General features: G+C 39.5%; 1 protein-coding gene and 1 pseudogene across 1 annotated transcript; both read left to right on the top strand.

The window, feature by feature from the left end:
- The first annotated feature begins 1 nt into the window (after position 1).
- Positions 2-26,247, top strand: LOC121459134 (solute carrier family 25 member 40). The gene is made up of 12 exons (XM_041668662.1): positions 2-187; positions 4,124-4,195; positions 4,300-4,424; positions 6,087-6,146; positions 9,024-9,130; positions 12,217-12,284; positions 13,996-14,120; positions 15,232-15,405; positions 17,818-17,927; positions 19,902-19,983; positions 24,152-24,232; positions 24,719-26,247. The coding sequence occupies exons 3-12, from the start codon at positions 4,325-4,327 to the stop codon at positions 24,823-24,825; spliced, it is 1,014 nt and encodes a 337-aa protein (XP_041524596.1). The 5' UTR covers positions 2-187; positions 4,124-4,195; positions 4,300-4,324; the 3' UTR covers positions 24,826-26,247.
- LOC121459156 lies at positions 15,048-15,191 on the top strand (annotated as a pseudogene).
- Positions 26,248-27,511: the final 1,264 nt, after the last annotated feature.

Genomic DNA, 27,511 nt, shown 5'->3' on the forward strand with positions numbered 1-27,511 from the left:
CCGCGCGCGGGCCTGCCGGGCGGCAGACCCAGGCTGGCTGGAGCGCCCTTGGGGTTCCCGCGCCGCGCTGAGCACTCGCGAGTGGGGAGCTGCCCCGGCGGTGGGTGCTGTTAGCCTCGCAGGCCGGGTGGCCATCAGCACCTGCTCGGTTTGCTGGGGCACCGCCTTGCAGTCGCCGCGCCACCAGGTACGCCAGTGCGCCGCGTGTGGGACGCGGGGCCGAGCTCCGGCTGACCCGCAGACAGGCCGCAGAGGTCCTGGGTGACCAGGGTGGTGGCGGGGCGGGGGTCCACCCGGCGGACCCGACCCTCGCTGCCCTTGGGAACTTTTGTTCTGTGCAGATCTGTTCCGTCTGTGTATATGTGTGTTTTTTTTTTTTCATTTTGCAACAATAAAAGAGTAGAAAATGAAGTCTCAGGGTTTTTCGTCTGTAAAACCGTAATAGTAATAGGATTATGTCAAGACGAAATTGAGGTGTTTGTGATTTTTCTAATTTTGCTTTATAGATGGGAAAATGCGTCACGAAACTTGTTTTGAGTATACTTCTGCTTGCTCACCCTTACAACCGTTGTGTTTTGTTCTGTTTTGCATTTCTTAACTCTTGACCTTAATTGACTTTCTTATGATGTTGATTTTTGATGCAGTACCTCAGACCAGTCAGTACAAATAAGTATATTGAAGCACAGACAAGTGAATTGTGAAACTGTTAGCCAAAGACAGGACACTAAGATGGATTAGGATTGCTCAAGGAAATGATTTTGTTTTGAACGGGTTAAGGATAGAGCCCGGAGGAACTGTTCGTGGAACTGTCTGACTTTATTAAACTGTTCAGTAGACAGTTGGAGGTATTTGTATTCACAGTCTGGGAGCGGGAGCCAGGAAGGGGAAATACACATTGAGACATTGTACTGATGGATTTGAGTTTCTATACACGTGCTTAACAGAACTCGAGAAGGAGTCATATAGGTTTAGCAAACATTTAACATTTTCAGAGGAAAACTCGGTTTTCGAAATGTAAGCTACAGAAAGAACACAGAATGTCCATGTTTGTAAGATGCTTTAAATGTTTGAGAAATGTTAATACAGACTAGAATTGAAGCCCAAGGGAGGGCTGGAATGCCCTGGAGTAGATAGAGCACATGGGATACAGAAGTAGGGATAGTCAGGCTGGGGAAAGGAACCGGGAGCTGGAAAAGAACCAGGGACAAAGCAATGGTGGGAAGTCATGGAATTTTCTGCAGAATTGAGGTGGTTCCAGCGTCACTAAACTATAGGAGTTGGTTAATTTTGAGGCTCGGTTTTAGTTTGAAAAGGGGCATAGTTGTTTGCTGTTGTGGGAGCTAGCGGGGAGTAGCCTTGAAAGCACAGTGAAGATCTCACACAGGGAAGAGATCTGTAATTGCTGTCATTCTGCTCACACACCTCCATTCTCAAGAGTTCAGAACGACTAACACCCGAAACGTAGACCTATGGCTTTGCAGTGTCATTCATTTCCTTAGTGACACTCTGAGTGATAATATAGGGAAGTAGAAGTTTCTGCACCCGACGAGCCTCTCCACAGACACAGTAGTCCAGATCAGCCCTAATCAAACCCAATTAGGAAAAGCCCACTTTTAATGGATACCAAGGTTCCCGGGTGGCCTTCCAGCCCCCCAGAGAGAAGAGTCCTTCAGGTGAAGGGTTTCCATTCAAGAATAAATGAACGGGGCTGGAGTTCTTTATACTAAGAAACTGTATTAAAGCATCCTGCTGAGAAAAACTGGGGAATATTGAGCAGAATTATGTGTGTCCAACTTGTTTGTTTGTTTATTTTTGGTTCTTTTTGTTTTGATTTTGACAGGGTCTTTGTAGGTAGCTCCGACTATCTTGAAACTTACTGTGTAGACCAGGCTGGCCTCAAAACACAGAGATGTGCGCGTACCTCTGCCTCCCAAGTTCTAGGATTAAAGCTGGAAGCCAACTTGTGGTGCATAAACTATGTGCATTCTACGATAGCTAAGAATGTGGCCCAACACATTTGTAGATAACCATATCATGTCACAAAGATAAACATTTAGACACTGCTGGAACTAACTGAACATGTATTTGGCTATGAATCAAGAGAAATGAATTCATTTAGTCTTAAAGTAATTTTACAATGATCATGGGCAAATTCTAAGTGTGGTGTGTGTGTGTGTGTGTGTGTGTGTGTGTGTGTGTATTTGTCTTGTTCTGGGTACTGAACTGGTACCTTGTGTTCTACCACTGAGTTACATCTATAGCCAAATATTAGCCCCCTTATTCTGTAATATTTTTCTGTTAATGAAGTTAATATCTGCTCAGTCTACCTCACTTTTGTGATTATCAAAGGTGGCCTAATCTGCCCTTTTCAGATTAAGTCACATATAACCAAATGAAGCTTTATATTCTTGAGTTTACATGATGAATACTTTAATAATACTTATCACTTTTCACTTGAAGCCTTTCTCGCCAAAAAGTGTTCCTGTTTTCTTTCCTATCCATAGGAAAGCTTAGACTTAGCCGCTGCCTACTGCTCACTTGAGGCCTCCAATAGTAGCTCTTTGTATTAGGTTCATTTACCAGCTGTGTGTGTGTGACTGAAGTGCAGAGGCAGAGAGGTTCAACTCAAGGCATCCAGGAAGCAGAGGACAGGGAGGGGCCGAGACAAGAGGGGAGAGTTGAAAAGGCACAGAATGATTGGAATGACAGTGAATAGTCTGTCTTTCTGGAAAGGAAGTTTGCATCAAAGTCTGTTTGTGAGTGAGCCATGGATTGGCTGTGAAGTCCAGACTGGTCTGTAAGGCCCTCACTTCTGTTCCAGCTTCCTGAGAGCTGAGAAGTTCACCACCACACTAGGCTTTGTAGTAAGGGTAGTTTTGTTCTGTTTGAAAGTGGGTGTGCCTGTATATTCCGAGCTGCCCTGGAATTCACTTTGCTGACCAGGCTGGCCTTGAACTCTTATCTCTGCCTCCCACAGCCGGGATTAAAGGAATGCACCACTACACCTGGCTCTGTATTATTATTTTGTTTGTTTTTGAGGCAGGGTTTCTTTGTGTAGCTCTGGCTGTCCTGGAACTCACTCTATTAGACCACGGTGGTCTTAATTCACAGAGATCCACTTGCCTCTGGCTCCCAGAGTGCTGGGATTAAAGGTGTACATAATAAATACTATAGGCTAACTGCCTTAGTTTCCTCACTAAGGTAAGTATAGAAAGACTACAAAAAGATACACGAATAGGAGATTATCAGGATGACTTGCCACTGAGAATTCGACAATAACCTAAGTATAAGAGATTGTTTAAGCATTATTTATACACTCTGCAGAGCATTAAAAATGATATGAACATTTATCAGTGTTTGTATTATATTTATAACAGAGTAGTTACAACCTAAATATTATTTACTGTTTTTCTCAAAACATCATGTACTCATATATCAAAGTCCAAATTTGTTTGTATGTATAGATACATACATCTGTATATATGTCTTCCAAAAAGTAACAAATATTGCTTGTCTCGTGAAGTTTTTATGAGATACCCATTAAGGCCATGTGTTTTTAATTTTATAACTATGAAACAACTATTAATACGCAGTAGCAATTGTGCTACATTGTGCTCTATTGTAGAATAGAGAAGGGGTCTGAGTCTTGTTCATCTTAAATGTACCAAGTTATGCCGGGCGGTGGTGGCGCACACCTTTAATCCCAGCACTTGGGAGGCAGAGGCAGGCTGATCTCTGTGAGTTCAAGACCAACCTGGTCTACAAGAGCTATTTCCAGGACAGGCTCCAAAACCACAGAGAAACCCTGTCTCGAAAAATCAAAAAAAAAAAGAAAGAAAGAAAGAAAGAAAGAAAAGAGAGAATAAATGTACCGAGTTTGTAAATTCTTAGTGGTTAGCTGCTTTTGTTCTGGCTTTGGTCAGAGGATGTTTCCTTACCTGTTGGTTACCTGTCCTGCAAATGCGCTACTCACACAGCGTAGCCAAGCACGTCTTACCAGAGGTGTGTGCTCGTTATGGTAGCGGCACACTAGCTTTCATCTGTAACTTATTACTTTTGACAGTGATAAAGCATGTGCTTTGATACAAATTTTATTCTGTTCTATTATGTTTTATGTTTGCAGGGCTGAGGAGCAAACCCAAGACTTGAGTATGTTAAGTGAGCACTCCTGGTTATTGTTTTTATAGTTTGGCAGGTAATTTTGAAGATATTTTCCACTAAACCTTATTACATATATACATATATTGTATATATTATATTTGTATGTATACATGTATTGTTTTATCTTTGCTTCAACAGATCTTTTTTTAAACTTGTTAAAAATATGGAGCCTGAAACCGAGGGGCCACCACCAACAATACAAGTAACACCTCTTCAGCAAATGATTGCCTCTTGTACTGGAGCTATATTGACATCACTAATGGGTAAAATTATGTAACTTTGAATATTCCATTTGAGTTTATTATTTGTGAAGTAATGATATTTTTGAGGGATGTGTGTATGTATACATATTTGTTGTTTGTGTATGAGTGCATGTGGCATCCAGAAGTCAATGTCAATGTCTTCTGTTGCTCTTCCCCATATTCGTGTGTGTGCCTGTGTGTGTGTGTACACACACATGCATGCATATGTGTGTGCAGTTATGTGTGGAGGCCAGTTCGAGACAGCCTCTCACTGAAGCCAAACCCCAAGTCTTTGCTAGGATGACAGTCCAGTGCCACTGGGCCAAATGTTTAACACAGATGCAGGGGATTCAAACGCTAGTCCATGTGCTCGTGTGGCAGGACTTTACCAAGTCCCCAGGCTAACTATCGTGTGCGGTATGTAGGATGCCAGTATTTCTTCATCAGCATAATGATGTGAAAAGAGCAGAAAATGAAGAGAATCGAATCTCTGTCCTTGCTTTTTCGCTCACGGGTTGCCGCTGCACTTGGGAATGATACCTATTTTTCTGAGGTTTATGTTTTCATTGAAAATTAGGAGTCTCAGCTGGGTATGCTGGCACATGCCTTTAATTCCAGGTCTTGGGAAGCAAAGGCCTGTGGATCTTCGTATACATAGGTGTTCCAGGACAATAATAGAGAGACTGTCCTCCCCCCCCCCAAAAAAAAACAGGGAGGAAGAAAATTAGTTTTAAAATAAGTTATTGGAGGTCTCTATCAGCATTATTAAACTTTTACAGTTCCTTTAGGTCTTTCAAAATAGAAAAGGGATAAAATATTTGCATATAGGATAATATAATTTTGGGCCACTCAAGAGTTTCTTACATTTCTAAGGGTCACTTTTTATGTTTCATACAGTGCATTTCTTACAGACAGAGCCAAATGACATAGATGATACCGTAGCATTTGAATGATTTAAGTTGACTGATTAACTAAGATAGCAAGTGATTACAACATGTAAACCAATTGCTTTGTGGTGTATCTTTAGGTCAGAATTCAAGTTCATTATGACCTTACAAATTATCTAATGTGACTCTCTTGTTCTCTGATGAGGAATAGTTTTCTTGAAACCACAGTTTGACATTTTTTTCTTATTTTCATGAACTAGAACATTCAAATAAAAATAAGATGCAAATTTTCTTTGTTGTTCCAATGGATGGCATAACCTAATGCTGAAGATGATTTCTGGCTAGCCTACCCCAAACTTCATTTCCTACAGCCTTTATTTGATGCAGATGTGTTGATCGTATTGGGAAGACCAGCACTGTCCAGTTTTTAGTCACCTGTAATAGGAAGCTGTTCTCAAATCTTTAGACTTAGAAGTTTCAGTCATTGCTTTAATATTTTCTAACATTGTAGTGCTTTAGTCTTAATGGAGCTGTAGCTGCAGATAGAAATGCCTTGTGCTTGAGACGTGGCTGGCCGTCTGTCTTCGCTAGCTGAGGACACCCGTGCAAAGAGCCACACATAGGAGCAACAGAACTCCTCCGTGGTGGGACACACGTTCAGTGCTGTTCTTAAACAGCTTACCCATCACATAGAAACTAGGAAAAGTACGGGTTGATGGGTGGTTTTTTAAATGACCATGCACCTCTTAGAGATTTAGAGATATCATATCTTAATTAAAAACTTTTATATTCATAGTGACACCCCTGGATGTTGTTAAAATTCGACTCCAAGCCCAGAACAACCCATTCCCCAAAGGTATGTATATTGGATACCGTGACAGTATTGTTAGAGTTTTAAGATGTTACTGTACTCGTTTTTGTTTCCATAGTATTTCTGTTAATTTATTAGAATTGATATGTTATCTAGAACCATTTTTTTTTACCTTCTAATTGTACCTAATGAGATGTGGGCAGAAAAAAATGTGTATGGTAGCTATCCTTCTTTATTTATTGTATATAAATACATCTATCCATCTGTATCTTAACACTTTTATGGACTACCTTATTGAAGTAGAGACTGACTGTATATGTGAGTATATGCTATTCAGACAAGAATAGTCCTTTTCAGTCTCTCTTTAGAAAAGAACAGGTTTCTAAGAGATAACAACAAAACATAATAAAATATAGTAAGATAAAACAAAACCATCACATCAAAGTGATTTCTTTCAAGTATTTTAAAGAGGTTATTGGTTTTCTTGATTTCAACCCTGAGTTTGATTATTTCTTGCCATCTATTTCTTTTGGGTGTCATTTTTTTTTTATTCTAGAGCTTTCAGGAGTGCTGTTATTAGAAGGAGGTCTCTCCTTTTCTTCTTTTTTAATGTAGGTATTTAGTGCTATAGGTTTTCTTTCAGAACTACCTTCCTTGTATCCGATAAGTGGGTGTGCTTTGTACTCATTGTCGTTCACTTCTAGAAAGACCTTAACTCATATGTCGATCCAGTTTGCTTAGTTTCCACGAGTCTGTAGACTTTCTTCTCTTTCTGTTGTTGATACCCAGTTTTAATCTGTGGTGGTCAGATAGGATGGAGGGTTTCAGTATTCTTATATCTGTTAGGATTTGCGTGTGTCCTAGTATGTGGTCAATTTTGGAGAAAATTCTATGAGGTGCAGAGAAGAAGGTATTTTCTTTTGTGTTTGGGTGAAATGTTCTGTAATATCTGTTAGGTCCATGTGGTGTCTGACATCAGTGTGTCTGGGTGAAATGTTCTGTAGTATCTGTTAGGTCCATGTGGTGTCTGACATCAGTGTGTCTGGGTGAAATGTTCTGTAGTATCTGTTAGGTCCATGTGGTGTCTGACATCAGTGTGTCTGGGTGAAATGTTTTGTAGTATCTGTTAGGTCCATGTGGTGTCTGACATCAGTGTGTCTGGGTGAAATGTTTTGTAGTATCTGTTAGGTCCATGTGGTGTCTGACATCAGTGTGTCTGGGTGAAATGTTCTGTAGTATCTGTTAGGTCCATGTGGTGTCTGACATCAGTTAGCTCCCACATTTCACTGTTTGGTTTCTGTCTGGAGACCTGTCTGTTGGTGAGAATGGGGTGTTGATGTCTCCCACTATCAGTGTGTGAGGGTCAATGTGTGATTTTAGCTGGAGTAGTGTTTCTTTTATGAACTTGGGTGCCCTTGTGTTTGAGGCATAGATGTTAAGAATTGAATGTAGTGTCCTTCCCTATCTCTTTGATTAGTTTTGGTTTGAAGTCTATTTTTGTCATATATTAAAATGGCTACACCAGCTTGCTTCTTAGGTGCATCTCCTTGGAATACCTTTTTTTCATTCTTTTACCCTGAGTTGATAGCCATCCTTGATGTTAAGGTGTGTTTCTTGTATACAACAGAAGGATAGGTCTTGAGTGTGTGTGTTTTCCCTCTGGGATTATTTATTCCTTGTGTTCGGGGGCGGGGTTACCACTTTCATTGGTTTGTTCTGTCTAGCACCTTCTATAGGGCTCAGTTTTATCATGGAATGTCTTATTTCTCCATTGTGATCAAAAGTTTTACAGTTTGGGCTCTCTTAGAGTCTGTAAAACATTTATCTGTCTAGGCCCTCTGACTTTCAGCATCTCTATTGAGAAGTGCTATTTTAAAGGTCTGCTTCTATATGTTACTTGTCCCTTGCAGCTTTTAATAATTTTTTTTTTGTTCTATATGTTTAGTATTCCAAAAAAACCTGATAGAGTTGGGTCGAATAAAAGGATAAGTAGGGGGGAGGTTGGAGAAGGTCCTTCTGATCAACTGGACATGGGGACAGAAAGGAGGGGGAGGCTGCAGACGGTGTCTGAGATGAGGGTGAGATTGGGGGGCTGGATTTGGAGGAGAAAAGGGGGAGAGGAAGGACTGCAGTTAGCATACCTGTTTCTCTCTGTCATTTTATAATGCAGTATTGTTCATGACTTTATGTGGAATTGGATAAAAGTAGTTCTATATCTTATCAGATGGACAAGAACACCAATTTATAATCAGTCTTTGAAAACTTTGTAAAGGTAGCATATCAAACAGAGGTAGCAGAAAGTTGACTGAGCTGTGATAAGTTGTCTTATTTGAATCCTCCCTATTCTGAGAATATAGCTGAGTAGGTGAATTGCTTTCCTAGCATGTGTGAAGCCCTGGGTCTCAGCATCAATACGGAGGAGAAAATAATAATAATAATTTTAAAAGTAAGCTAAAGCTTTCCCGTTGAGTATGTAGGAATATGGTGATATGAGCAGTCATATTGCAGATAAGGGCAAGAGAATAGTAAAAAGAGATCAAAAGGTTATGTGTACACATTAAAGAAAGTTGTGGATGCAGAGGGGAATGCTTAGGCCTATACATTATGACTCAGAATTCTGTCTCACTGAACAGAGAAGACAGTTCTGTCAGCAGTGTGAGTCTGTAGGGACCAGGTGTGGTAAGTTAGATAGAGCTGACAGCTGTCTAGACGGCGGTACAAATAACAGGACAAGCACTGCATGCTTGTGTTTGTGACGTTTGTTCTGTGTGTTCTGACAGCAGATTTCCCTCGTGTGCAAGAGCTGACATGTAAAATGCTCCTCCTCTTTCTATACTTTCCTAGTCTCGCTATACTTGCCGCTTATCTGTAAAAATAATGTCATTGTATGAAGTAATCACTGGTTATTGGACTCTTTGTTAGGAAAGTGTTTTGTGTACAGCAACGGACTCATGGATCACATGTGTGTCTGTGAAGATGGGAGCAAGAAAGCATGGTACAAGAAGCCAGGAAATTTCCAGGGAACACTGGTAAAGAGATGCTTTTATTTGGAATCTTTGTATGTTTTCTGTTCTCATATTTATACTTCTGTGTGACTATCTAATTATAAGGGAATTAAAAGCCCATCATACTAAATCATGGTAAAGAATTTTCTTTACAACTTTCTAACTTTAATATGTTCCTCTTATTTATATAGGAAAAAGAAGTAACTTTTAAAGCCATTTTTAAATTTTTTGAGATTTGTAGATCTCCCATGCTTTTATAAACATACAACGTCATGTATGCTTGTCCCGTATCCTTGGTAGTATTACCATCAATGCACTTTTAAGGAAAGCACTATGAGGACTTTGCTTGTTTCCTTTGAAGAACAAGACCCATTTCCTGGTGCTCTCCGCTGCTTTGTAACCCCTGGCAGCTTCTAATCTGTTCTTAATTTAGAAAACTTCATGATGTGAAGAATGCTATGTAAATGGAACCATGGCATATGCTGCCTTTAGGGGTTGGCATTTTCACTTCACACCACCTGGACCCCTGGAGATGCATCCAGGCTCTGTATGAGCCTGCTATTTGCTTCTGGTCAATCGCTCGATGGTTTGATGTAGGTCTGCTACATTTCCATTCAGGGTTGTTTGCAGTTCTCAATATTGGGATGAAGCTGCTACATTCATTTTGTTTGTCTGGGCCGATGGGATGGTATGTGAGATAAAGTTATTTCTTAATATCTCTAATATTTAAATTTCTATCCCGGCTTGGGGTAAAATGAAATCTTTACTATGTTGGGTCTTGCAGTGAATTTTGTTTTGTTTTGGTTTTTGAAATAGCGTCTCTTTATATAACCCTGGCTGACTTGGATCTTCATATGTAGACCAAGCTGGCCTCAAACCCATAGAGATCTGCCTTCCTCTGCCTCCTAAGTGCTGGGATTGAAGTGGTGTGCCACTATGCCCAGCTTCCAGTGTGTTTTTTAACTTGTAACACTATCATTCAAACATTTTCCCCTCAATGTAGGTTTTAAATTTACTGTCAATTTTTGTTATTTAATTAATAGACGGATTATATTAATGCAATTACAGATGTAAGCGCTTGCCTTTTCCCTTTCGTTTTTATTTCTGTTTGTTATTTTTCTTGCCGTGTGTTCTGTTACATGTTTATCTTTTCCATTTTTAGCAGCCGTGTTTTTGTCTAGTCTTTCTTAGCTGAAGCAGTCTAATTTTTTTTAACTTCAAGTATGTTGATAAATGATCATTCTGTGTTTTTGTTTTGTTTTTAATGTTAGCTCCTTTGAAATCTTTATCAGGGAACTCAGACATCTTATCCCAATTTCTGTGTTTATTATTGTCTTGTCTTTGTGTATTATAACACCTTTCTAGTTCTTAGAATGGGCATCTTGAGTATTGTTATTAAACTCAAAATTCTAGTTAAACATTTTGTCTAAACTTTTTTTGAGAGGGTGGCGTGGTTTCACAGAGGAAGAGGGAGTGTCACATGGTTAATGCAGCATAGCTAGAAACCTAGGTTCTCCCCTCACCTCCAGTTGGCAGCAAGTTTGGGGGAAATGACTATGGGCAGAAGTGGGAGTTTGGGCTCTTTCCTCTGGCTCTGGGGTGGAGTGACGTCATTACTGTCGGGTGATGGCCCAGTTCCTCCCGCTCCAACATTCCTCTTCTGTCACCACCGCCTTAGTGTAGTAGACAGAAGTGTTATCTGGGGATGGAAGTTTATCGTGGTGATCTTCTGTGACACCAACCCCCTGAAGGTGCTACAGAGCTTCATCCAGCCTTAAAGGGAATTGAGACGACGACCTCCTTGGCTTTTGCTGGCCTGGTTCTGAGTAATGGTTGGCTGGAGGAGAGCAAATGTATCTTAAAAGTTCTCTTCCTCTTCCCAGCTTGTGAGTAGCCTTTCCTAACACGGCTCTTAAAGCTGCGGAGTTGTGATTGTGTCTGCATCTTTTTAGGCGTATGTAGGGTACTGGTTTATAAATATACCTTGTTTTATTTCTGTGTTTATTAGCTGGTGGACATTTAGGTTATTTCCACTAATAATGGAAATAATGCAGTTATGAACATGTAAATTTTTATGTGAACATGTGTTTTAATGTCTCCTGCATGTATATCTAGAGTTGAATTTTTGGGTTGTGTGGTACCACTTTAACTTTTTGAGAAACTGCCAAACTGTTTTACAAAATGGGTATATCACCTTACTTTCCCAAAAGTAATATATGAGGCTTCAAAATTACCCAGTCGTCATCAGGACCCCTTTTCTCCTTCTCTGCTTTCCTCCCTTTCTCCTCCCCCTTCTTCCCTTCGTCCTTCCATTCTGGGAGCAGGTTTCAGTGTGCTGCTTGGCTGCTCTTCCTGGCCGAGCCCCACAGATGGTCCCAGGCATGCGCGGCTGCACCTACCTCGTCTGTCTGGTTCAGTCGTCTGGTGTGTTTGAAGTGGTGTGCAGTTCACTTCACAGTGGTTAATGATGTCGAACGTGTTTTACATGGTGCTATTTCTATTCCGTCTTTTAAAGTTTTTTATTAAACTGTAAGAGTTTGTCTGTTATTTGCTTTAGTTTCTGATTCCTCTCCAAAGTGGTCTTTAATGACACTCTCAGATTTCATACTTAGGAGAGTTTCTGTGATCAATTCTGTACTTCCTTTTTATAGTCATGCTATAAAAAACTTTTTATTTAAAGAATTTTTAATTTCTGTATATGTGTCTGTGTGAATCTATGTCCACATGTGTGTGAGTGCACGCACAGGGGCCAGAAGAGAGCCTCGGATCCCCTGGAGATGCACTTCTAGCAGTTCTGAGCCACCTAATGTGGGTACTGGGATCTGAACTCAGGTCCTCTGGAAGAGCAAACTTAACTGCTGAGCCATCTCTCCAGCCCTTCAAAAGCTTGTTAGATAGAAACAAAGAAAAACAAGTAATGGAGACTTTAGTCTGTAAGAATACATTCTACCTTACATATATGAAATTTCTCTTGTTTTTAAAGAATGACCCATAAGTACAAAAATTTGTTTTAGAAATGAATGTTTAAAATATTGAAATTACCAGTTACTTATCATAAATCTTATCAGTTTTAAATATGGATTTTGTTTACCTTTCTGTTATAATTTTAGGATGCCTTTGTAAAGATTCTTCGAAATGAGGGCATTAAATCCCTGTGGAGTGGCCTCCCTCCTACTCTGTAAGTTGAAATTTTCTACTAAGCATGGTTGTAATCATGGTTGTTCATCACCATTGAACAAAGCTGCATTTTAATATTAGGACTCTTTCATTTCCTGAAGTATTGTTTCATGAGTTTCACAACTGTACATTTGGTGTTCTAGAAGGACTCACAGAACCCAGGGAAGGGTGTATTCATGTATGTGGTTTGTTACAGTTACAGCACAACAGGTCTAATTGGTAAGGGAAAAGACGTGATTAAGTGACCATGTGACACTTTCTAAAGCCCTCTCCTGCCGTAGCACAGGATGTACTTACTCTGGCAACAAGTACCTGCAGTGTGTCACATGTTTCTGCCTTGGGCAACTGACCTGAGTTTCAGAATGTACAGTTATTCTTGCATGTAGGCTACATGGAGCATTCTCTTTGTAACTGAAAGCATGTCATACATACCCCAGAAAGAAAGTAGAGTAGTTGCATGCCACAAATCACATCTTTTCCTAATCCTAGTAGACAAACTGCTGAGGAGCTTTAGACATGCTTGACGTAGTCCCCTCAGAAATATTCTAGAGACTAAAGGCTAGCATACAAATAGGCTCTCGTGAAGGTGGTATAGACAATTTAAGAACCAAGCCCGCTCTGTTAAGTTTTTGTTGTCCATGGTTTTTATTTTGTTTGAAAATAATTTGATGTTTTTTGTTGTTGTGCTAAAACTGTTAGATCTATGAGTATCTGTTTATCCAGTTCTAGTTCTCTGTTAAGTACCGGTTTATGAATGAATACTGTCAGTTTGAAAAGCTGAATGTAAAAACTCTGGCAGGCTTCCCCTGCTTCATTTGTTCTCCCAACTTCCTCTGCTTTTTTATGGAGGGGATCATTCAGTCTTGAGTCACACGTGAGGCATATCTTTTAATGCTAAGATGATAGTGCTGGTGACAGCTCTGTGACCACTATTCAGTCCTGTTTCTGAATTCTTAGCATTGGCCATTTCTGTAGAGTATAAGAATTCTAAGCTGTGGTCTGTCACTGTGACTGTGATACTCTATAAACATAAAATGATTGCTTGTTGCATTCATCTCTGTGACAAACGGTTGCCTGAAATTTTTATTTGAATTTAATAATTCCTTTTGATATTTTCATCTAAAATCTCATCAGAATTCCTTCACAACTAACATATGTGATCCTGCAATGCGATTGTAATCTGCTACTCATAGGCAGCTGTGGTATATGATCTGCGGTTTAAATTTTTACAGTAGTTCTTAGACTTTCAAGAAAAATTGGAGTTGGGAAGATGGCTCAAATGGTGGTAGAGTGCGTTCCATGGAAGCCTGAGGACCTCAGTGTGGTTCCCAGCACACACTTAATGTCAGGCACATTGACGCGCATCTGTAGTCCACCACTGGGGAGGCAGACACAGGATGTCCCTGCTGCTTGCTGGCCAGATCATTTAGCTTGAGGTGCAGTGCAAAACCCTATCCCCAAAAGAAGTCGGTTGGAAAACAGCTGAGTAAGACACTTACCATTGACCTTTGTCTTTGTGCATGCACACACTCTCACACACACACCTGTCCAGGTACGTACACATACATACACGCAGATGTGCACACAAGTACCTTTCTTTCAGGGGATAGTTATAATTTCTAGTTTAACCCATATAAAAACTTATAATATATGAACTTAACAGTATAGCTGGGACCTTTGATAATTCCTAACTTATTTTGTGTTTTTAACAGAGTGATGGCCGTTCCTGCCACAGTTATTTATTTTACCTGCTATGATCAATTAAGTGCTTTATTGAGAGCTAAATTAGGAGAAAATGAAACCCGAATACCAATAGTTGCTGGAACTGTTGCCAGATGTAAGTAATGAATTTGTTTTCATTTTGATTTCTATTTAGAACATCTATTTAAATTCTGACATTTACAGAGAATCTGTTTAATATACAGAATACTGGTATGATGTATTTTGCATTCTAGTTTGTATTAATTATTGATATCCATACTCCAGAAGTCATGTAGTAAGTAGGTGATTGCCATCAGAATGAGATGGGATTATCTCATGTTCTTTAAATCTTAATTATTAAGAATGATGTTAGAATTTATTCTTATTCACCTAAATTTTCAATATATTTGAGCCCATACATGACTCAGGTCAAAGCTTTAATCACATTTTTTATAAACTTAATGATTCAAAGCTTAATTAGAAGGAAGATTGTGTTTGTGCAGAACATTTAAAGAGGCTTATGCTGGACTTGGTAGCACATGACTTTAATGCCAGCCCCTGGAGACAGGTCACTAAGGCTGGTTCTATAGAGAGAGTTGTGTGCCAGCCAGGGCTACATAGTGAGGCCCTGCATCAGCATGAGAAGAGAAGCAGTTGTCTATCTCTTGGTCCTCTGGGCTCTCTGCTTGACTCTAGCATTTCTAGTATGACCCTCGAAAGAGCTAACGTGAACAAGAAGGTATATGTCAATTTTAACACAATTATCATGAGAAAAACATCTTTTGACATCGTTAGTGATTCTATTTTATTCTTCACAGACATTAAGAATGGCTGAAGATAACATAGACACATGAAGTATTAATGTAGAAAGGTAGACTAGCTGGGGGCGGAAGGATGCAGGGAGGAGAGGGGCAATGTGGAGATGGGGACAAGAAACAGAAATCAACCAAAACAAAATATATTCATTTAAAATTTTGAAATAAAAAAACCCCAAGTATATTTGTAAATGCCACAGGAACCTTTTACTTTGTCAGCAAATTAAATTTTTAAAAATACAAAGTATAGACTTAGCCTGGCAGGAGAGTTTCTCCAGGGTGAGGTTTGTTCATTGTGCTCCTGGTGTGCTGACCCCTGCAAGCTCCCCAAATGCAGGAAACTTGAGTGCATGATTTCTGGCCGTGGGGGAGGGGATTAAAACAGCTCCCATCATATCTGCTTTCATGTTTCTGTTCTCCTGTTTGTATTAGTTGGTGCAGTAACAGTGATAAGTCCATTAGAGTTGATCAGAACTAAGATACAGTCTAAGAAGTTTTCTTACAAGGAACTACATCAGTTTGTGAGCATGAAAGTGTCTGAAGAAGGCTGGATCTCCCTTTGGAAGGGCTGGGCTCCTACTATTCTCAGAGATGTGCCTTTCTCAGGTGGGTTTGTCTTACTCGTCGCTGCTAGTTTTAGACCTTTGTCTTGGGTCGTGGATGAATTTTACTAGGTTTTAAACTCTTTATGGTTAAAAGTAAACTTTTTTCCGTATTAACCACAGATGTGTTGCTCATTGTTTGAGTTTGAGATTTGCACAAGCCTTTAATGATGGACCAGTTTCTCATTCAGGTCCTTGTCTTTTCTCTTGTGTCTAATTGCTGCTAAGCATTTGTTGGTACATAGGCATACTCAGATAATACAAACTACCTTAACACTGTCCTAAATAAGTCATAAGGCAAATAAAATACAAATCAAACTATTATAAAATATACTTAAGACCAACTTTAAATTAACTGAACTCTTAATTTTCAGTAATTAAAAATAAATATTTTAAAATCTCATGTCTGTAATAGCAACAACACAGAGATCCGGAGAGATGAGGATCTCCATGAGTTTGAGGCAAGGCTGGAAGACTACACAGTAAGAAGAGTTGGCCCGACAGTTAACAGCACTTGCTACATTTGCTCTTCCTGTGGAAGGCCTGGGTTTGGTTCCCAGCTCACAGATGGCAGCTCACAGCCATCCTAACCAGTTCCTGATCTGGCACTAGGCATGCCAGACACATGCAGGCAAAAACATATAAAAATCAAAATTTTTTTTCTCTTATAAAGGAAAACATTTAATTGGAGCTAGCTTACAGTTTCAGAGGTTTGGTCCATTATTTTCATGCAGGGACATGGTATCCTGTAGGCAGACATGGTGCTGGAGAAGGAGTTCTTCATCTTGATCCACAGCCAGTCTCTCTGAGCTACTTCACCACACCTTGCTAGTTCTTTTTTAAATTGTATATTTATAATAAATATGCTTTACAAGGCTTTGTGGGTAGTGTAATTGCAATTGAGATTTTCCTATTAGCTGATATCTGACGCCTTTTAGAAAAGTGAATAAATGCCATTTTTCTTTTGAGCTTTTTTTTTTTTTTTTTTTTTTTTTTTTTGATTTTCGAGACACGGTTTCTCTGTAGCTTTTTGGTTCCTGTCCTGGAACTAGCTCTTGTAGACCAGGCTGGCCTCGAACTCACAGAGATCCGCCTGCCTCTGCCTCCCAAGTGCTGGGATTAAAGGCGTGCGCCACCACCGCCCGGCTCTTTTGAGCTTTTTTTGTAGATACTATGCATTAGGACTTTTTTCTTCTTATATATTAGTAGTCACTGCTGCTACAAATTTTTGCTGCACATCTTTTATCAGTCTGAAGAAATAACTTTTTGTCTCTATATTTTCAAGAAATTTAAGTTTGCTTTAAATGGAAGGGTTAATTTTATTAAATGTTCACCATCATAAGTAAGCTCTCCCATGGCTTTATTAATGCAGTATGTAACATGAATTATCCTAACTACCCTTATTTATGGAATACCTCCATCTAGCCACCGTGTATGGCCTTTTATGTATGTTCACTGTGCTTTGTCTCGCTATACATTCCTGCACTGTGCTGTAGATTGCTGTACGTTGTGCCTGTCCTTTCTCCTGCTTGCATCCTGCACTGTGCCCTAGATCACTGTTCCTGTCCTTTCTCCTGCTTGCATCCTGCACTGTGCCCTAGATCACTGTTCCTGTCCTTTCTCCTGCTTGAATCCTGCACTGTGCCCTAGATCACTGTTCCTGTCCTTTCTCCTGCTTGCATCCCGCACTGTGCCCTAGATCACTGTTCCTGTTCTTTCTTCTGCTTGAATCCTGCACTGTGCTGTAGATCACTGTTCCTGCCCTTTCTCCTGCTTGCATCCTGCACTGTGCCCTAGATCACTGTTCCTGTCCTTTCTCTTCCTTGCATCCTGCACTGTGCTGTAGATCACTGTTCCTGTCCTTTCTCCTGCTTGCATCCTGCACTGTGCCCTAGATCACTGTTCCTGTCCTTTCTTCTGCTTGGATCCCTCACTGTGCTGTAGATCACTGTTCCTGTCCTTTCTTCTGCTTGGATCCCTCACTGTGCTGTAGATCACTGTTCCTGTCCTTTCTTCTGCTTGGATCCCTCACTGTGCTGTAGATCACTGTTCCTGTCCTTTCTTCTGCTTGAATCCTGCACTGTGCTGTAGATCACTGTTCCTGTCCTTTCTTCTGCTTGAATCCTGCACTGTGCTGTAGATCACTGTTCCTGTTCTTTCTTCTGCTTGCCCTGTCAGGTGTTTGTTCATACTTTAGCTATATTGATGTAGAAGTTTTTGTTTTCTTAAAAGACTCTTAAAATATTAGTCAGAATTTCAGTTCCCCCCTTTTTAGTCTCGCTTAGTTTTAAGCATAAATAAAGGTGTGTCAAGACTAGAGTTTCTGTTTTACTTTGATTTGTAACATTATAGCTCTGTTCTCTAAAGTCTACATTGTGTTTCTAAATTTGTGCTCATTTCATTCTCTGTTTTATAGCAATGTACTGGTATAACTATGAAATTTTAAAGAAGTGGTTGTGTGAAAAATCTGGTTTATACGAACCGACATTTATGATCAACTTTGCTTCAGGGGCATTGTCTGGTTCTGTAAGTTTTTTTTTTGTGTTTTGTTTTTTTGTTGTTGTTGTTGTTACTGTTCCAGAAAATTACTAATTAGTATTGAAACAGAACAAGATCTTATCTAGCATTTCATGTATATTAAAAGGACATTTTTTCCTATTTTCAGAAAATAAACTATTAGCCATTAAATTATTTTCAAATGTACGTTCTATGTTTTTACTCTGCACGCATTCATTTTTGAACAAACTTGTATTAGTTAGACAATTCCAGTTATCATGATTGTGTGGATGCAGCCCTTTTTTCTTACAGAGTATTTTGCAGTACATTAGGTCAATCAATGAACTAGATGTGGAGAGCTGATTGTCACAGAGTTTTATCTAATATGTATCACCAAACCCAACAGATGGTGTTCTAGCCTCTGCTGCTGTGCTTCTTTGGAAACATTTTGGCTATTTAGAAATTTCTAAAGGATTTCGAGAAACATTGAAAGCAGAAGGGAAGAATCATAAAGGACCATTTTTGGGACTAGGAAGCTCATCCTTCCTCACCCTCCAAGTGGTACAGGTTCATCCTTGGCCAGAGAGAGTTTTCTTAGATCCATTACTTCCAAAATTAATGTGTGGTCATTTGCCGCACGACACAGCAGATCGTAGTTACAGAGCAGCATGACTGAGTCAGCACTGAGTGCCGAGAGGCGGAAGCAGGAGGACCTGGGTGCAAGGCCAGCTTGGGCGACATGATGACGTCCGTTGTCTTTAAAAAGAAAACAAGTGAGATTTAAAGGGCTGAGTAGAGAGGTGGAAAGTTGCAGGAAAACTGGAATAATATGCCAGAAAACCTAGGATAAGGCAGCTAGTGTTGAACATGCAGAAATCAGAAAACAGGTTCAGATCTTGGTCAGTTCAGCTAGCAGTAAACATAGGGGCAAAAATAATTAGAATTGAATGAGGACCTCGGGGTACGCCAGCTCTACAGGAATAGGAACGACTACAATTTAGTGTTGCTACTGAACATAAATTGTTAATTTTTAATCTTTCAAGTAAAGATTTGTCTGTACAGTTGGAACGGCTGTGATGGCGTACACAGCAGTGTCTCAGCTGACACTAGAATGCGCAGGAGCAGCCTGCTGCCTCTCGACTGTGGGGATGAGAAAATGGCAATGTTTTCATATTGTCTGCAATCTTTGCAACTGATTGCAAGAACAGCACACTGCTGCGATGAAATAAAATGTGATTTTTAAGAGACATTTTATGAATGTATTTATTCAGACATGAGCTAGGAAGCAAAAGTGCTGCATATGGGTATTGTATCAGATATGAGAACATTCTTAAAGGAATTTAATTATCTTTTTAAATCTTAAGGCAGTATGGAAAAAGGTGTTAAATTACATTACTTTGAGAAGAGTTTAGAAAATGTGATTGTTGAACCCTTGCAGCTATAAGATCGATTCAAAGGTATATGGAAACTAAAAGTTTGAACTACATTTTCATTAACTTTTAAATTTAATTTTTCTAATATTTAGAAAATGTTTCCTGGAAATTTTCATATGCTCAATACAGACTGAAGAATTTCTACTTTAAAATATGTTAAAAACTAAGTGTGGTGGCTCATGCCTGTAATCCCAACACTTGGCAGATATAGACATCAGTGTCAAGAGTGTCAGAGTCCTTGGGGCTCAGTTGAGGTGGAAGGCGAGTGTGAGGTCTGGGAGCGCCACCCCCATACGCACTGACAACACCTAGTACAATAGCATTGTATGGCACAGGAGAATCAGAGTTATGAACGCTGGGTATAAAGCCATGGAGGACTTTCTGAGGCAGTTTACTTTTATGATAAATCCTGAAGATGTAATGTGTTTTCATCAATAAAAGATTTACGTATATCTGGTTTACTTTAAAATTCAGTTTGTGATTTTGTGATTATCCATATTAAATCATATGCTAACACATTTTTTTAAAATATTTTTTTAAAAATTAAGGATTTAAACCTACTTTTTGATAGTTTGCAGCTGTTGCGACTTTGCCATTTGATGTAGTGAAAACACAGAAGCAGACACAACTCTGGACATACAGCACTGGGAGAGGTGAGTTCAATTAAGGCGTTCTGAGACGCCGGTGCTTCCCTCACGTGACTTGTTAGGGATACAGAAAATCAGGAGACACTGCTGTTTCCCTCTGACCTTTTTCCTCCTTAATGAAACTGATAAAGGTGTACTCTTAGGTTGGAATACCTAGAAAGCTAAGCCTCTTAACTGCTAAGAAGAAAAAAAAGATTACTTTTATCATGAAAAGCTACACTGTTATAATTTTTCTTGTAGTTTGTTTCAAACCTATCTCAAATTTATATTTTTATTCACCTTGTAAATACTCTTTTAAATAAATTAAGACAGATCAGTATGAATGACCCCCCTCCACCCCCCAAAAAAATCTGGCCATCCATGGCTACATAGTATGACCTCATCTCCCAAAAGGATGGTAAGAAATTACTTAGGAAGTTTTTTAATGAAGTTGATGTTTAGTTTCCTTAATTCTTACTATTATCCCTATCTGTTTCCTCCTCTTTATTTTCCATGTCTTTGTGACCTGTAACTTCCTCTAGAATGAAGTGTGCTCTTATTCACTCCTACTAGACCCTGCCACTCATACCGTCATTCATTTTGGTTTAAAAGTCTAGTGAACCTGGCTGTGATTGTGCAAGCCTGTTATCCCAAAATTTGGGGCGTGGAGGCAGGATCGTGAGTTCGAAACCATCCTAGTGAACATGGTGCGACCTGCTTAGAAAAGGGAGAGATGAGAGGAAAAGGAAAAAGAAATGGTATATAACAGGCCTAAAGGAATTGCCCATTATAAAAATGTTTTGTATAAGCTTCATGATGATTTAAGTTAATGTAGATAATATTTTCTAACCTGTGACTGATTTCACATAAAGTTGGCATTGTTTGTTTATAGATCCCTATAAATTAATCTGAATGGCTTTATCTTTGACTTACTAAATGCAAAGTTTCCTGTAATATTCGACACTAATGAAACCTGGGGGTTAATTATAGTTTATCCTCTCGGTCTCCTTTCCCACAGTGAGCCTTCTAGCTGCCTGAGCACTGTCTACCTTTGATGACTTAGAATTATTTTGTTTTCCTTCCTCCTCTTCAAAATGCATTTTGCCCATTAAGTATCTGCGTCAGGAGTCTTCTGTCTGGTATCATTTCTCATAAGCAGTATGGCTGTGGCATTGGTGGTGCTGAGACATGGAAGCCGTCCTTTTCAGTGGCTGAAGTCTTACCAGTTACTGCTTTTTTCTAGTCAGTGCCTCTCTTTTTCAGCTCACAGTGCGGAACCTTAAAGGAGAGCTGGGTTGTTTTTCTTAGACCCCCACTGTCCACTTTGACCTATTGCTCCTCTTGAGTAACTGATGGATTACCAGTCCAACAATGTACATATGGGTTGCAAAGTTATACAATAAATAGTCCAGAGCTGTTTTTTATTGCACATCATTTTTATTATACATTACTTATCCCCCCCTTCCCCGAATAGCTTTGCTCAGTTTTGAAGTGATGTCATTTATCTCTAAGTGTCTTCATCACTTTCCTGTTGCTGTGACAACACCATGACCAAGGCAGCTTACAGAAGAAGCATTTCATGGGATCGGAGTTCTGAGACTGAGTCCATGACTGTCAGGTAGGCAGGGGGCTGCAGCAGTGGCTGAGAGCTCACATCTGAGGCAGAGCGAGACAGACAAGAGACATTGGAATGGTGGAGTCCCAAGTGACACATCACCTCCAACAGGGCCATACCTAATCCTTCCCAAATAATTCCACCAGCTGGGAACCTAGGATTGAAACCCATGAGCCTGCAGAGGCCATTCCCATTCAAAGCACCCCAAACAAGGCATAAAGTCAGTGAACTGTGTATGGAATGATTTGCCCAGTCTTCATCTGTTACTCAGTTACTGAATGTCTGCTCTGGGTTAGGTACCAGGCAGCAGAGCACCAATAATTAAGGTATTCAAAAACCTACCAGAAGACGGAACATTCAGAAGCATATAGGGTATAGTAAGTGCCAGTTCTATAACATTTACCTCATCTATGAATACAGCATTTTTATTTAACTTCTTAAAAACTTGGGCCACTAAGATTGCTTACCAATCTTAGTGGTAAGACTCCTGCCACCAAGCCTGATGACCTGAGTTCAGTTCCCAGGTCCCAGCCAGTGGTAGGAGAGAACTGTCTCCAGCAGGTTGTCCTCTGACCTCCTCATGTGTGCACGGTACATATTCATAAGTGCACAGATTAATTATTAACTTTTTAAATACCGTAATACTTAACGTCACCATTTTAAACTTAACCCAAATTTGTCTGTTTTCTAGAGCTTAAGTTTCTCCAAACATATATGATAACTTAAATATTATTTAAATTATTAATCATTTTCATTCTTCTTAAATATTTAGGGAATTAATACAATATAACGATTTTTGTCTTTTTGGATCCTTTTTGCCTTAAAATCTATTCTGTCACTGTGAGTTCGAGACCAGCCTGGTCTACAAGAGCTAGTTCCAGGACAGGCTCCAAAACCACAGAGAAACCCTGTCTCGAAAAACCAAAAAAAAAAAAAAAAATCTATTCTGTCAGTCACTGTGAGGTGGTGCATGTTTATAATCCCAAGACCAGGGAGGCTGAGGCAGGAAGATCCTGAGCTGAGGCCTGGCTGCCTACATAGGAAGACTCTGGCTTTTATGAGAGGAGGAGAGTCTGCCAGCGCCTTAAGGTGTGTGGTTTGGCTTCTGTTTTCTTTCCATGTCTGTTTCTTCACGAGTGATGTGGATTTTATCTAGTCAGCATATTGCTAGGTCTTGGACTTTCTTTAATCTACTCATCCAGTCTGCAGTTAAAACAGGCAAAAAATAGAGGATTTTTTTCTGTAATCTCTCTATCTGTCTTGCTTGCTTCTGTCTTGTGTCCTTCAGTCTGCCTTCATGACTGCAGATTGGCCTTGGTATAAACATTGCTAAATAAAATCTTACCATGCAGTTCTCAAGAGCAGAAGAGGCAGCATAGGGTCGTTTGTTCATTATCCGGCCGGGAGTGGGCTGTTCACAGGAGAGCCTGCCTGCCTCTGAGCATTGTTTCCAAACTTACTTTGTCTTTGTTCTGTGGACTGGCTAGAAACGGTGTGCAATCAAGGTGAAGATGTGCACTTCTTTAGAGGCTTCATATTTGGATCTAGTGTCATCCCTTTTAGCGAAGTTTTCCTATCTTGTCCCTCATCCCATACTCGAGTGGAATAACGGAGATGTGCTGCTACCTAGACCCTATCATTTGAAGGAAACAGTACAGATCGGGTTAGAAAGCTGTGTTTGAAGCAGAACTGCATTAGGAGAAAGACTCATCCTCAGAACCATTCTTAGACAGAGACATTTTTTTTCTTCTGTTAAAACTACGGATAATAAAATTGAAATGAAAATGTTGTTTCTGGAATTGCCTTAGATGAGAATACATTAGATATATTAGGTGAGTTTTCTCTAACTTCCATTTTTCGTTGTTGAGACTCTGAACATTAAAGAAAGTACAAACAGTAGCACCATGATTTGATTGTGTGTGCTCCTCCTTGCTTGTATACTGAGGACACATTTGCATGTAGAGTTGCCACCTGTTTAAGGAAACCAGGTATTAAAAATTGAATTTGGGTCTGGTGGTTCACATTCGTACCCCAGCACTCAGGAAGCTGAGGCAGGAAGATTGTGAGCTTGAGGTTAGCCTCAGCTAGAGAGTGGTCAGCCTAGGCTATGTACTAAGAACATATTTTATTAAAATGAAATAACCAAAGATAATACACACTTATTTATATATGATCTTGTAAAGGTTTGACGAAGAATGGCCCCATAGGCTCATATATTTGGTCCCCCCCCCTTAGTGGAATTGTTTGAAAAGGATTAAGAGGTGTGGCCTTGTGGGAATAAGTGTGGTCTGTTGGAGGAGATGTACCAGTGGGGGTTGGGCTTTGGCCCAGTGTTTCCCCCTCTACCTGCTGCCTGAGGATCAGTATGTAAATAAAATTCTCAGCTACTTCTCCAGCACCATGCCTCTCTGCTCCCTGCCGTGATGATCGTGGACCAACTCCAGAATTGTAAGGAAGCCCAATTAAGTGTCTTTTTATACAAGAATTTTCTTTGTCATGTGTCTCTTCACAGCAATAGAGCAAGAACCAGAACAGATTGTTAAGTTTTGTTTTACGGTGTTTTTTCTTTAACATTTATAGTTCCTGTGCCTTTGCATGTGTCAACCTGGGCTATAATGAAGAACATTGTTTCTGAAAATGGATTTTCTGCGTTGTTTACAGGTAAAAATCCTTGCTTTACAGTCTTTGAACACAATTATGAGTTTTAAATTTTCTGTAATTGACTTCTAAGAAGAAGTGATACTTAGTATTTTATATTTATTATTTTCTCTTAAATGTTGTTATGTTAGTAATATCCAATAGTAGCTTTATTGTTATAAGTACAATTTGAATTTGAAGTTGGGAATGAGCAGTGTGTTCTGCTCTTTACTACCTATGTATGATAATGGGATCTGGTATTGCAATTCATTAAATTTGGTCATAACGCTGCATTTTTAAAAAATAAGCTCAGCCGGGTGGTGGTGCGCACACCTTTAATCCCAGCACTTGGGAGGCAGAAGCAGGTGAATCTCTGTGAGTTCGAGGACAGCCTGGTCTACAAGAGCTAGTTCCAGGACAGGAACCAAAAGCTACGGAGAAACCCTGTCTCGAAAAACAAAAACAAAAAACATAAAATAAAATTTCTTCCCCTTCCATTCTTTTTTTCAGGTCTAATTCCTCGATTAATTAAAATTGCTCCTGCTTGTGCCATTATGATCAGCACATATGAATTTGGAAAGGCTTTTTTCCAGAAACAAAATGTTAAAAGGCAGTAATTCTCTTGATGGACTTTTGACGTAAAATGTCAACCAGTGCCAAACAAGGTGAAGATTGATAGGAAAGATGGGTTTTTTCAACATTATTCTCTTACAGTGTGAATTTATCTGTCTTCCCTATAATTTAAATGAATAATAATTTCCAATCTACCTCTAAATCATAATCCTAGTTTTAATTTTATGAGATTTTAAAAACATTATCCAGCCGGGTGGTGGTGGCGCACACCTTTCATCCCAGCACTTGGGAGGCAGAGGCAGGTGGATCTCTGTGAGTTCGAGGCCAGCCTGGTCTACAAGAGCTAGTTCCAAGACAGGAACCAGGAACCAAAAGCTACAGAGAAACCCTGTCTCGAAAAACCAAAAAAAAAAATCTTGCGGAGAAAATTACTTCTTAGGAGAGAAAGGAGATTTCTGAGTGCATATAGCATTCCCCTTCTCTAATGGTTCTGTGGGGCATATTTTCACTGATGTATAACCACGCAAATTTGGATCTGCAGTAGAAACCCATGCTGTACTTAGATTAGTGGAGTAAATAGTTTAGAGCCCGGAATGTGCTCTTTACCTAGCTTGTCTCCCAAGTGTCATTGTTGGAGAGTTCTTTAGGCCACTTCTACAACTTTTTCTGATAAAATGAACATGCCCTAATCTAAAAGACCAAAATATAAAACGATCCAAAAGTTTCAAGTCTTTTCTGCGATATCCCCAGATGCTGCTGCTACAAGTGGAAAAGCCTTCCTTCGGTGACAGCATACAGATTGTAGGCACACAGAGATACCACAGATTGCCTTCCGGCTGTTTGTATAAATTGTACGTGAAACGTGAATATATTTATCACTAAGTAGGAATGAGGTTCTTAAAAATTAGGTTCATTTTTTGTGCGTATGTCTGTGTATATTATATGAAGGTCAGAGGAAAACTTTGATGAGTTAGTTCTCACCTTCCACCATGTGGGTCTTGGGATCTGAACTGGGGTCCCCAGGCTTAGCAGCGAGTGCCTTTACCCACTGAGCCATCTTAATGGCCCAGGAATGAGAATTTTAAGTATGACTGGAATGTAGCTCAGGGGTAGAACTCTTGCCTTTGAAATGTGAAACTCCTGAGTTTGATCTCCTGCACAGATGATAATTTAAATAAATAAATGAGACGGCAGTGTAAGAAATGCTGTTCTGTTTGACTTATTCCAGTGAAGCAAAAAGCACTTTATACATTCTGTGTGCGTTCTGTGAACAGGAAGTATTCCCTCCCTGCCCCAACATCATATTGTATTTGGTGACAGTGATCTCTAGTGTTGGTGGGAGAATAAATGTATTGTAGAAAGTGTTTGTATGTTTTATCAGAAATAAATGATACAGGGTTTATTGTATCATGGATTTTATGTTACAATCCTGTGTTGATTTACATTAAAATTTTAATATATCCATATATGTATTTGCAATTTTTTTCATCAAAATATTTTATACGGCTTAAAAGTACCATTATTCTTGGCGATGGCTTTCATATTCAGTCACTTTATGATGCTATGAAACACATACATGAAAGTTCATTAGTAAACTTAGCCTTTCCTTTACTTTTGTTATATTTCATTGTTAGACAAGGACAAGAGACTGAGCCAGAAACGTACTTAAAATAGTATCACCTGTTATGTGAAAAGTTCCCCGTGCCCTCAGTACTGTGTTTGGGAAAGATGATTATGATACAATCAGTTAAATAAATCTAATTTCCAGAAGTGTTTCTAACTCACTACATGCGAGATGACCCAGGTTAAGAGCAATAGCATCTCTTCCAGAGAGGACCTGGGTTCAGTTCACAGTACCCACAACTGTTGGAACATATACAATAATTTTTAAAAGAAATAAAAATTGACATTTCCCCTACGTTTAACTCATAAAAAAGCATTAACACTTTAAAAATAACTTTTTTTGTGTTGTAGGAGTATTTGGATAAACTTGGTCTATAAAATGGCTAAAATATCACACTTTTAATTTTTTCTAAAAGTTTTGTCTTCTAAAATACTGTAACCATTATTGGCATAAATGGATATTATCAGATATCACAGTAGAGACAAACATACGTGCTTCTTGGGATTTTTGAGGCATATGCTATAGGAGTTGCTGTCTGTGCAAGCGTAGTGTTCTCTCTAATGTTGACTGGTTGTGGCCTGAATGTGAAGTGGTCCTCAGAGACCCAACTGTTCAAACACTCGGCCACAGTTGGTGGCCTAGTTCTGGAAGTTGTAGATCTTTTAGCAGATAGAACCTTGCTGGAGAAACACTAGCACGGTGCCAGTTTCTGTCACTTTCTCCTGATTTGCAGTTCTGAATAACCAGCCTGCTTCTCACTCTTGCTGCTACCATGATAAACTGTATCCCCAGGAAATAACAGCACATGGACCTTCTCTCGCATTGCTGCTTCTCAGAGCTTAGGGCACCACAGCAATACTAGTGATGGTTACAAAGGACAGCCTTCCAGGTTTAATAGTAAAGAAATGGTAAATTCTCATATGCGTTATTATTTAAATGTTCTGTCTTTAAAGAAACACATAGGATATTTGGTATTACAACCTTTAACACATACACATAACCTAATACACATGTAGCTTTTTATAAAAAGTAGGTAGATATGGAGTCAAATTGAATTTTTATTCCTAAAAAAGACTCTTTGCTTTTTTTTTTTTTTAAACAGCATA

The sequence above is a fragment of the Microtus oregoni genome, unplaced genomic scaffold, assembly GCF_018167655.1.
Source record: "Microtus oregoni isolate MIOR12 unplaced genomic scaffold, Mior012 000018F_ref0000195, whole genome shotgun sequence".
Lineage (NCBI taxonomy): Eukaryota > Metazoa > Chordata > Mammalia > Rodentia > Cricetidae > Microtus > Microtus oregoni.

Excerpts from the sequence above, each read along its gene's own strand:
- LOC121459134 (XM_041668662.1), top strand. The coding sequence starts at position 4,325 with ATGGAGCCTGAAACCGAGGGGCCACCACCAACAATACAAGTAACACCT. Across the intron at positions 17,928-19,901 it reads CAGGGGCATTGTCTGGTTCT|TTTGCAGCTGTTGCGACTTT; the intron begins GTAAGTTTTTTT and ends ACTTTTTGATAG. Across the intron at positions 24,233-24,718 it reads ATTTTCTGCGTTGTTTACAG|GTCTAATTCCTCGATTAATT; the intron begins GTAAAAATCCTT and ends TCTTTTTTTCAG.